Source organism: Saccostrea cucullata, unplaced genomic scaffold (genome assembly GCF_032062105.1).
Source record: "Saccostrea cucullata isolate Sc308-1 unplaced genomic scaffold, CSIRO_AGI_Scuc_v1 ctg1397, whole genome shotgun sequence".
Classification (NCBI taxonomy): Eukaryota; Metazoa; Mollusca; class Bivalvia; order Ostreida; family Ostreidae; genus Saccostrea; species Saccostrea cuccullata.
Genome location: NW_026930260.1, coordinates 342,282 through 354,612, shown reverse-complemented (window position 1 = coordinate 354,612; position 12,331 = coordinate 342,282). Strand labels below are relative to the sequence as shown.

The following is a 12,331-nucleotide window of genomic DNA, read 5'->3' as shown; positions in this document are numbered from 1 at the left end:
GTATTCTCTAACCTCTAAGTTTTCACGTTTCAACTCTCTACTTTCTGGTTTCAAACCTATTTCTAACAATTCAATAAGTCTGTTGATAGATGTATCTTTTCTTTGTTCTACAGCCCAGTTAATATTGCTAAATTCTTGCAGTTCGTTATCCTCACTATTACTTTGTAGTGTAGCATTTTTTGTCAAAACTAATCTTTCAGCCAAAGGAAGTTCTTCCTTTTCTACTAATACAGCTGAAGTTAAAGCTTTAATAACATTAGGACAAATTTCTGTAGGTCTACGAGATAATCCATCCGCATCTCTGTTTGATTTACCTGTTTTGTAATGTAATTTAATATTTTATTGGAAAGAGATGCCAACCACCTGTGCGACATTGCATCTAACTTGGCTGTGGTTGTTACATAGGTTAATGGATTATTATCTGTAAATACGTCAAACGTATTGCCATATAAGTAGTCGTGAAATTTGTCACATAAGGCCCATTTTAAACATAAAAATTCCAATTTGTGGGTAGGATAATTTTGCTCACTTGACCGTAGTCCTCTACTGGCATACGCAATAACTCTATCTAAACCTCCCTGATTGTGGTATAATACTGCTCCTAAACCTCCCTTTGAAGCATCAATATTAACAATAAATGGCTTTGAAAAGTCTGCAAATGCTAATATTGAGGTGAGGTTAGTTTCTCTATCAAAGTGACAAATGACTGTTGTTCTTTCTTACCCCATACCCAAGGAGTTTTCTTTTTCTTACTTGTCTTGGACTTCTTATTAGTCGGATGTCCACCTAATAAGTCATTGAGAGGTCTTACTAATCTGGCATAATCTTTGACAAATCTTCGGTAGTAGCCTGTAAATCCTAGAAAAGAACGTAGAGATTTTATATCTTTAGGAACTGGCCATGTTTTTAATGCTAAAATTTTGTCGGGATCTGTTTGTATTCCCTTCTCTGATACAACATGTCCTAGATACTTCACTTCAGACATAAAAAATTCACATTTTGAAGGTTTCAACTTTAAATTATGTTTTTCTAATCTCTTGAATACACCTTCTAATCTTTCTAAATGTTCTTCAAATGCCGAAGAAAAAACAAGGATGTCATCTAAAAATATTAAACACTGTTATAAATTTATTTCCCCCATACAATTCTCCATTAACCGCTGAAAAGTGGCGGGAGCATTTGTTAAACCAAAAGCCATGCGGTTACACTCAAAAAATCCAAGGGGACCTAATGAAAATGCTGTTTTGTGTCTATCTTCTTCCTTGATTTCCACCTGCCAGTATCCTGACCTAAGATCTAACTTTGTAAAATACTTACTACCAATAAGAGTGTCTATGGTTTCCTCAACTCTTGGTAGATTGTAAGCGTCCTTGATGGTTCTGTTATTTAACTTTCTTAAATCGATGCAAAATCTTAAAGAACCATCTGACTTTCTAGCAAGTACAACATTTGAACAATATGGACTTTTTGATTCTCTTATGGCATCTGCCTCTAACATGTCTTTAAGATGTTGCCTTACCTCTTCATACATTCCTGGAGGTATTCGTCTATAGGGTTCCTTAAATGGAGTATTATCTGACAAATTAATTTCATGCTCCACTAAGTCTGTTCTACCTATATCTTTTAAAGAAGTAGAGAAAATGTGTTTCCATTTGTTCAAATATTGATGACAACTCTCAACTTGATCAGGGGATAATTTATTTTCATTGATTTTCACCCCTAACTCTAATAGGTCTAATTCTGATTTGTTTCTAGAATCATTTGATGATGAAGGTTCCCAAGCATCTACTACTTTTACAGAACTTAATTTACAAATAAGGGACTTTGGTGACACTTTGATTGGTCGTGCTGACATGTTACATACCCTTATTGGAATTCTTGAGGTCTTCCCATTTTTGACTGATACTACTCTTGGACATACTAAAAGACTTGTTATTTGATTGGTTTTCAATTTGTTCTGTAATAGCGGCACTTACCTGCATGCTGTTGCACGACTTGACTATTCCTGAGATAGTTTTTACCTCCTAAGGACCTACTGTAATTGCATATTTGTTAGTGGTCTTTACAGGAATATCATTGTTTTCACTAAGATTTGCAAATGCTAATTTCCATTCCTCTGGAACATCTGTATGTTCTTAGTTTGCATAATCTTTACACAACCTTAAAACGTTCGTACCTACAATTACAGGAACTTTACTGTTGTATTCAGTTCCTTTTGTGACTAGAACTGGTACATAAAAAGGATTCAAGGACAAAAACGGAATTTGTAATTCAATTTCAATATATCCTGCAAATGGTAAAGAATTCCCTTCTGCACTATAAACTTTTGCGTTCAAAGTCTTCTATATTATGCAACTCTGGTTTGTCTTGTAAAAATTGGTAAAAATTTTCAGACATGCAAGTGACCATTGATCCAGTATCAATCAAAGCTTTTGTTTCTACACCATTTACAAATATGATACTTTCATTCTGATGTCCAACAATTCTTGATAACAAATCTTTAGATTCAGAATTTGTGTTTCTAATAGGGCTTTTCTGAACCTTGTTTTCCTCCTCCATCTGCCCTTCAATAGAAGAGGTTATTAGTTTTTTGAATTCTGTCCACCTTGGGATGGTTTGTTTTGACTTTGACCCTGTCTTTGACCTTGGCTCTGACCCTGATTTTGACCTTGATTTTGACCACGACCTCGACCAAAACCTCTGTTTGAGTAGTTGAATCTACCCCTTGTAGATGAACCTCTATTTGAATAAAAACTTTGTTGTCCGTATGTATTATTTTCTAATTCATAAACTCTCTTGTTCAATTGTTGGAAAGTTTTTGCATTACTGTCAATTTTCTGTTCTAACCTTTCCATTGTCCTTACCATTGTCTGTATTTCTTTCTGTAGATCTGTTGATGATGTAGTAGTCTCTGCTCTCTCTGCCTGTTGAAATGCCTGCCTTGCTGACCTTGTTGTTCCCGTACTCCTTTGTGATGTTATCTCCTCTTGCACTTTCCTAATTTCCCTAAGTAAAGATTCAAAATTTTTAATAGAGTCAAACAGATGTCTTGTGCTTTGTTTTAATTGTTGACTACCTAAACCGGTCCAAAATTTACTTCTTAGCATCCCATCTTTTGCTTCATTACCAATATGACCAAATTTGATCGCTTTTGATAATGTGTCTTCTAATCTAGAAGCAAATACAATAATGGATTCCCCCTCTTTTTGGCAATCATTGTAGAATGACTGCATAAGCGTTTCACCTGAGGCTACATTGCCAAAAAATCCATCTAATTTTTTCAAAATGTCTTGAATAGAAGCTTTATCCCCCACTGACACTAACATACTTCTAGCTAAACCTTTCAAAGAATTTCTTATAGCTTGAAGTAGAATATGTTCTGGGTACTGATTTGAATTTAGTAAGCATCTTACTTCAAAATTCCAAACTTCATACCTAACTTCCCCTTTTTGTGGTTCATCTGTTCCACTAAATGTTGGTAATTTAGGGGTGGGATATCGATTACCTTGTAACATGGAGACATTACCAGGGTTCTTCGAATCACTCATTGTATTGAGTAATTTTGTCATGGGAGAAAATGGAATCCAACCTGGACTTTTGAAAGGAGTACTTGTCTTTTGCTCTTGTTTAAGACTTGCATTTACTAATACATCGTATTCCTCTTTTGTAAGAACCTTATAGTTTGGGTCTTTGTTGACTTCATTTATGTAATGTTCAATAGAGTTATCTTCCGCGTCTGCTTTTCCAGCACCATTACCATTTCCAGTAGCCATAATCAAAGATTTGATAAAACTAATGACTACTTAATTTTATACAATATACAATTAACAACTGCACAGGTATGATAATATGATTAGGTCAATCTCTTCCAATATTGACCTAGCAGCGCAACATGTATATGTATATCTGACAATAAAATCTTTGGTACAATTTATATGAAACAGGGATATTTTCTGTGATTGGGTCTGTCCCTACCAACAGAAACGAACCTGCCTCAGAATAATGCACCAATAAAACATATAACAGTATTTAACTAAACATTACTATGAATTAATAAAAATGCAATCAATCAGTCTTTTCAACCATACTCTTCCTAACAAAGAGCTTGGATGAACTCCATCAATGTACAAATGAAAATTGTATGAAATACGTTGGCTTTTGCCTTTTTCTTTTCTGTATCTCAATAGATCAAGTTTAAATCTAGGCCCAGAAACAAGATGAGTAGAATTTACTAGAAGTTTCTCTTCAGCCACGGATAGAAATCTGCGAAACGAGCTCCTGGTCTACATTCAAACTGCACAAGTACTCTACTAATTTTCAACAAATCCAAATGTTTCTTTAAGTAGTAACCCTTACTGTCACTAATTAATATTGGTCTACTAACTACAGATTTAGATATAATTGGTCTTTCTAAATACTTCAATAATTTGCTGTTGCTCATATATTCCTAAATGAACAATTAAATAAAAATAAACTAAATAATGAATACAAAAATAAACACTGCTTTCACTTCTTCTTTTCCTGTAAATATTTGAATATCTGCAACAAATTATGAAATGAGTTTGATCATGGAAAAGTAATTCAGATAAATCAGCTGACAATAGGTACACTTTAACAAGTAGCACCTGCAAAACACAAAAATTCAATTAGACTGGTTAATATTTGATGACAGGTTTGTATGATATGATTTGATGATGATATGAGCTGAAATGAACTGAATATGACACCTAATTATACTACCAGGTTCTCCTGACAACAGCTATACTCTATTTCTCACCTCGCACCTGCTAACTCGAATTTCCTCTATCTTTCAAAACACAATCGTGATTACGTACTTGTTGTTAGTAGTGCATCTTGTTAAGAGACATGCGGGGATGTTATGAATGTCAATAACTGTATTGCTATAAATTACTTATTCTAACTGTTTAACTTTAACTTTAAACTTTTAGAAATTTTACACACTCGTGGCAGTCATGTTACTTTCACACCATGCACATGAAAATAAACAATATCACATGTATGCAATTTAAACAAACACAATGAAAATATTAAGATTAAGAGTTAAGTAAAGTCACAGAATCCTTGGAAAACAGTCACTGGTCCAGCGTCGTCCAGAAAACGGTTCCAGAGGCGAAGATCCTCGGATATCCAGCGAAAACGAAAGTAGCCTAGGTTCATGTGTCTGTGAAGTCACAAATATGTAGATTAAGTGCACGGGGCATAACGGTACATCTTTCGAAGAAGTCAGGTCTGAGTAAAACTCACAAACACAAAACACAGTGTTGAAATGGTGAATTCACATAATGAATGATAATAAAAGAAGAATGAATGAATGGATTGATAATTTTTCCACCGTTGAGATCGAATCACCTTATAAATAGAGATTCTTTTGTAATTGAAATCACACGGTTGGGCGCCATTGTCACAGCCTCATTATATTTGTTACTCCATAAATAACAAAACAGCTGTTGTGGGTTCTTTTCTTTATCTATATTTCAATTACTTTCTTGATGATATGATAATTACAATTAACAAGGTGACCTGTAAAATAAATGAATACACTCATACACTAACACTCAAACATTTAATTATTTTAGATTACTTTAACTGTTCCGATTCAATTATCTTTAATTAGATAACTAATTGATAAGATATCTAATACATTCAGAGCAACGGTGGTAAATTAATTCTTACCGAATCGACTGGTATACAGTTGTCTTTATTATAAATAAAAGACTATGTATGGAGAGGAGATAAACTCTACCTTCCTCCTGGCTGTCTTAGGGTGGAGTGAGTTATTAGGGGTGTTTGGCGCCAAGCATGCGTATTTGGTTCCAAACTAGTAAAACCACTCACACACTTCTCACACTGAAATATCAACCAATCACACACTTTCAAACCGCACCCATTCTGACACAAACACCTTTGACCTTTCACACTCTCAAACCAACCAATGAGCATTCAACCTCATGAATATCAATGAACGACTTTATGAATGACTGAACACATAGTAAATTCCAGAGTACTGTAGATAATAATAGATGAAGATGATGATGATGGTAATGAAATGATTAGTATATTAGGTCACAAATTATTAATGAATAAATTATATAGTATTTATTATAATATTAATTTATTCACCCTGTGACACAAATATAGGCCCGATCAAAAAAAAACGTTTTCATGAGTTCAATAAGATGTTAAAGAACCCATTTCAAATCGATAACCATATTGAAATATTTACCGTTTTTGAGTTATAAAGTAAAAACTTTCAAGTGCCTTTGACCCCTAATTTGAGTGACCAGCCAATTTTTATTGATGTCAAATGATAGATCTTCAAACTATGCACAACTTTTTTTCAACCTGTCTTAACAAAATATTTTTCATTTAAAAGATACACAAGGAAATATATTTAAAATTTTGCGCTTTTAGGCAATCTCATTTTTGACCCCTATCTAGCACCGTTTTGAGCGCAGAAATCGAAAAATGAAAACCGATGTGCACAACTTCAATCCTTTTATTATCTAAAATCAGTAGAATTTCTGCTCCAGCTTTAGCCGTCTCTGAGCCTTTGTCTGGAAACAAAAACCTATAAATTTTCGTTTAAAGGGAAATAACTCAAAACAGGAAGTGACTTTTTGAAATTTTAGAAAGCATTCTGATAAAGTTTATTAACGTCTATAAGCTCTAAGAATTTGAGCGAAATCCGTCAAGAAATGAGCGAGTTACGAGGTCTCAAAGTTGGCGTCTGGGAAAAAAAGAATAATAGGAATAATCTTAACCATCAGAATAAGTACAAGGTCTTCAGCCTGAGCGGAAGACCTTAAAAAGCTGCTAAAACAGCAACATAAAAGACAGCTCACAACCAAGCAAAAAGCTTGATAGAGTCTATAACCGAAAGCATTGCTGCTTTATATGCAAGAAAATGGTTCTTCATATTCCTACTCATTTCAAGAATTTCCACAGCTCTGTAACAGAAGTTAATAAGGCAATGAACAATACAGGTAAAAGGAAATATGATGCATTACGGGCTAAAGGTGATGATTTGCAAAACAAGAAGGTAATACAAGAAAGAAAAGGAGAACTCATAATTTCGAGAGGGCCAACTGAATTTCAGACAAGTGACTTTGGGCCTTGTCCATATTGCTTAGATTAGATAAATCTAAAATATCTAACAAAACATACCCAAAAAGTCCATTCTTCAGCTTTAGAGAGTGACAAGACTATAGCAGAATCTTCTTACAACACATGGCCATGTTTTTGATGATTTTAAGAAAACTTGAATCTTCAGAAGAACACCAAGACATATCCTGTTTTACCATGTGATTTTATACCATTATACTAATCTACATAAACCTATCATGTCTTCAAATATGTAATGAGTTTGTCAATAACTGCCTTAGACTTTGAGATTCTCGGGACCTCTGACCTTTCACGTTTCCCCACAAACACATTTCTAATTCCATTAAAGGTATCACGTTCATGAATACTTCTCACTTTGGACAAACTGAGTGAGCATTCATTTCTTCATTGTTTGGCTTGAAATTACTTTGTCTTCCACTATTTGGTCAAGTGATTGCTCACATGCAACGTAATTAAGAGTAAATAAACTTCCTATACAACTTTTGGAGGGATTGTACATCTGCCAAAACATGATGAGCATAACATTTTAAGTCCATTTTTGACCAATGTTTCGTGTTTGTAGTTCTCAACTTCAGGCCTTTTCCATGTTCCCTTTTGCTACCTTAATATTAAAATATATTGAAATATATTTTGTTTATGTTTTATATTTACTTGTTTAAATCATACTTACTTATAACGAACACAGAAATTTGTCATAACACGGGCGAATGAATTAACAAATTTCGTCCTATAATGGGTTCCTATGATATATAAAACTTTTGATTTTTTGGCCCTAGGATCAGGGGTTCAAGTGATAGGGTGGGGCTCCATTGATTATATAGTGAAAACACATTCTTCTCTGCTCTTGGGTATTAAGCTGATGAACTACCTATAGTTGTGATAAGCAAGGGCCCTAATCTTCCAGAATTTTGAATTTCAAGGCCCTAGGGTCAGGGGTACCATAGGGGGGGGAGGGTGTAATTATATATTGAAACTGGATTTATTGTTCGAGATCTGCTCTTTGGTATTTTTCAAATATTTTTGAAAAGCAAGGGTGCCTTTTCTAAAATTGTGCGATGTGTGGATCTAGCGTAAGGGTCAGGGGTTCATGTGTGATAGGAGCATTACTGATGATTGCGGAATTAAACTAATTACTTTAAATGCATTTTTGTTCCCCTACCCTGCTTATAGGTATTAAGTAAACAAACTAAGCAACTGCTAAGTGTATTGTTATGATGATCAATGGTGCCTCTTTCAAAATTGTGAACACCATAGAATCTGGCTTAAAACATTAATCAAATTAAATCACTGGAAAGTTGTTGCATAATTCTCAGGTGACCTATAAGGCCCATGGGCCTCTTGTTATATACATGTGTGGTGGTCCTGGAGGTACTGGGCACGAATTGCCCTGCTACCTCCGATCACAGGGTATACGTCACAGCACCTGTTGTGACGTGTACAGCTCCTCGCGCTCTTATCTTGTTACAAGCTGCAAAGAACAGACGTGTCTCTGTCAGCTCCGCCATTATTGTATTGTATATGTTATAACTGCGGACACTAATAAACATCGTTAACTCATAGTGTGTTCTCTATTCCGCCATCACTGGGTATTATAGATATATAGAGAAACGCTATACATGTGATATACAGGGTATTTTAGTTTGACTGCGGGGTAAAACCTTACCTGCACGTGTTAGTGCCCGTCGCCATCTTGGATATTTTCCGAGATGTAAGATAGCAGTATTTATTTATTATGTATATTGGTTTGTATATTCGTTTCTTGTTTAGCGGATAAACCGCTTAATTCATGTAAGTTTGTCTTTGTGTCAGTTTTAAGGACACCGGGCGAGATGGACCATGGGTTTAGTTCCTTTGGTAGGGGGATAAGGGCTTCGAGGCAAAGTGGGGACTGGGACGTTCGTGTTGGGGGAAATGACCAAGCGGGTCTAGGGGGGTGTTGCTTAAACGCGGAATGGAAAACGAAACGGAAAACGGAAAGCATAATTTTGGATTAAATCACTAAAAATACATAAATCTAATTATTAACGATATATCTTATACATATTCAATTCCCAACTATCAAATACAAGTTGATTTATTCCTGATTAGTCTCTTATTTACGAAAACCGCTGATATAGCATGCAGTGACCTAGAGTCGAATTTGAAAACGGGGGGGGGGGGGGTTAAACTTGCTTGAAAAGTATTTGACAAGCAATTAAAAACAAAAACAAAATAAAAAGATGACAATTGTTTGTTACGGGAGGGGGAGGGGGGTTTACCCCCCCCCCCTCCCGAAACAAACAATTGTCATCTTTTCAACATCTTTCAGTACTATGTTTTTACACAACTTACTACATTATATTGATTACATTAACAAAACAACGTTAAGGTTATGACTGGAAAAAGTTGGGGGGGGGGGTATTTGATATCTAGATATCGAACCATGGAAAGAGAAATAAAGTGTAAAAAAAAAATATGAAGATTACGTTTAAGGCAAACCTTTCGGGCAAGCTTGAATAAACACCTTTTAAGTAACACTGGTTGTGAAAATTTTATAAATAGAGTCGCTTTCTATCAACTAGTATTTAAATTCTGGATAGATAAACTTCTAAAACTTTCCTGTGGTAGATTTAATGAAGCATCTTTACATTCAATGAAGTTAAAGTTTGTTTGTATGCGGTGTTTTTGTGTGGGGGTGGGGTGAGTTTCAATTTTTTTCCCGCTCATCGGAAAGCTCTGAGAAGTTGCAAAAGGTCCGCTCCCCTTTTTGTGTCCAAAATATTTACAAGTTTTAATAAATTGATTTCTTTTAATGTGGCTGTGGTCCCCTACCCATACCCAAACTGTCCCTGCCCCTTTCAATATTCCTGGATTTGCTACGGCTTGCTTAATCTGAATGACAAAAATAGTTATTTTTGTCTTTACAAACATTGGCGTCAGAAACAAATTGGAAGGAGGGGGGGGGGGGAATTAAGTGGAAGAGAAAAAAAAAATTCCAACGTACAAAAAAAAACTTGACAAGCCTAAAAAGGAAAATATGTCCTTTGCCCAAACATGAAAATCCTATTTCGTGGGGAAGGGGGGGGGGGGGGATTTGGGTTGGGTTGGAGGTGTCGAACTTCTTTCAAATTGTTTCCAGACACTACCACTTATCCTTCCTTGGCTTTCTGCGAAGTTCCTGTTGAAAGGGGGGGGGGCTAAGCCTACATGTACGCTCCAATATCCATTGCCTACATTGGCGTCGGAAGCAAATTGAAAGTGGGGGGGGGGGGGGGGGCAAGTTTAAAAATAATTTTCGTGGGGGAGGGAGGGGGGGGGGTAGGTTCGAACTTCAGTACCAAAATTTTTTTCCAAACACCACAACTTTCCCCATTTTAAACCTTAACTAAGACGTATCTTTGGAAAGTGGGGGGGGGGGGGGGGGGGGGGGGCTAAACTTTCGAAGTCATGTTCAATGTCTATACTAAGTATATATTTGGAAAAAAAGTTGGGGGGGGGGGGGGGCTAAACCCCCAAGCCCCCCGGTTCCGACGCCTATGGCCAATACCAAATCTACCTTTGCAAAAAAATATATATATGCATCTACATACTAGTACTTTTTTCCTTCTCCCTATTTCAAGGAATATCTCTTTTAGAAATGAACTTTCTTTTAAAAAAGAATTTGTTTGAAACGCTCAGATGAATACTCAGGACTTTGGGTCTAGTTAGTATGTATTTTATAGATCTTTGTACACTAGTTCTGAGCGGAGGGTGTGTATGATTCATGCATATATAAAATAGTTTATAATAAATCTTATTAAGTATGACTTCTGCATCAAGAATGTTGCTTTTATATCTTATTAATATATCGAATCTATGTTATTTGTTTGACATAAATTTTCCGTTCCGTTCCGTTTTCCGTTCCGCGTTTTAGCAACACCCGGTCTGGGGAGTACCCCGGGAGAACGCAGTCCGCGGAAAGTTCCGCCTCCCAGAAGCGTGAGATTTGCCCCGGGTGTGTGTAGCACACTGATGCCCCAGGGGGAGGGTGCCCCAGATAATGTAACCCAGTATGAGGGCGCAGATATGTCGCTTACACGGGGAGCTGATGGGTCTTTGGAAACGCCCGGTTTCAAGCAGTTTTATTCCCTGCTCCAGGAACGACAGACAATCCTGGAGGGTGTTGTTGACCGAATTCAGGGGGAAATGGGTCAATTCCGAGGGGATATTGGTCAGATTCAGGGTGACCTTGGTTCTGTTAACAGCAGAGTAGATGGCCTTAGTCAAGGCATGGGAGCTCTGCGGGGGGATATAGGCTCATTAGAAGCTAATATGACGTCTCAGCTTGGGCCTATGAAAACCGACATGGGGTCTCTGAAAACCGACATGACGTCTCAGATGGGGACTCTGAAAACCGACATGACATCGCATATGGGGTCTATGGAGACAAACATGGGGACTCAGTTAAGTGAAATAACTCAAATGCTTGCGGGAATGATGAAATCCGAGAAACCGCAGCCAGTAACTGTGCCACAGGAGCTTAAAGTCACTGCCAGTCCGTCTGTAATGACTAGTAGCCAAGGGAGTCCCTGGGTTCCTAGCTCATTGCCAGTGCAGTGTCCTAGAGTGCAGCCCGTCACTAGTTTACCTAGTACCTAATCTGTTTCTAACCATAACCCTAAGGTCACGTCTGTTTCTGCATCTCAAGGTCAGCCATTTTCGTCAGCAGACTACAGTAGTCTTGGCTCGGGTTTGCCGAGCACTATTATATTTGGCTCGTTCTTATCAGGGAACGGGGGGTATCCTGTACATCCTAGCAAAAGTCCTGTTCCGGGTCATGTTGTTTGTGGCATGGGTGTGCCAGTGACGGCACCAACTGCATCTGTGTCTTCTAGTGCAGCTAACTTGGGTAGTCAGAGCTCTGGCTACTACGGTGGGTTGGTAGGGCAGTCGGCGGCACTAGGGGGAGCACCATCATTTGCACCTGGAATAGGGGGTTGGTCATGGGTACCTCAAGGTCATACATTAATGACTACGGCAGATGCATCCCAATTTCCGAGCTTAATACCTCCTGGTACTCGTAGTAGCGTGAGTAGGAATATTCCAGCTGAAATAAAGTGGATGAAGTACAATGGGGATGTAGAGTGGGGACCATTTTATTCAAAATTCTCTACAATCGCTGAATACCATCAGTGGGGTGACCCCGATCGTTGTTTGCCCTATGTTTAAC

At 37.1% G+C, this 12,331-nt stretch overlaps 1 protein-coding gene across 1 annotated transcript; it reads right to left on the bottom strand.

The window, feature by feature from the left end:
• Positions 1-2,582: 2,582 nt before the first annotated feature.
• On the bottom strand, positions 2,583-3,773 carry LOC134283423 (uncharacterized). The gene has a single exon (XM_062765869.1). It carries the CDS (start codon positions 3,771-3,773, stop codon positions 2,583-2,585), a length of 1,191 nt encoding a protein of 396 aa, XP_062621853.1.
• Between the last annotated feature and the right edge of the window lie 8,558 nt (positions 3,774-12,331).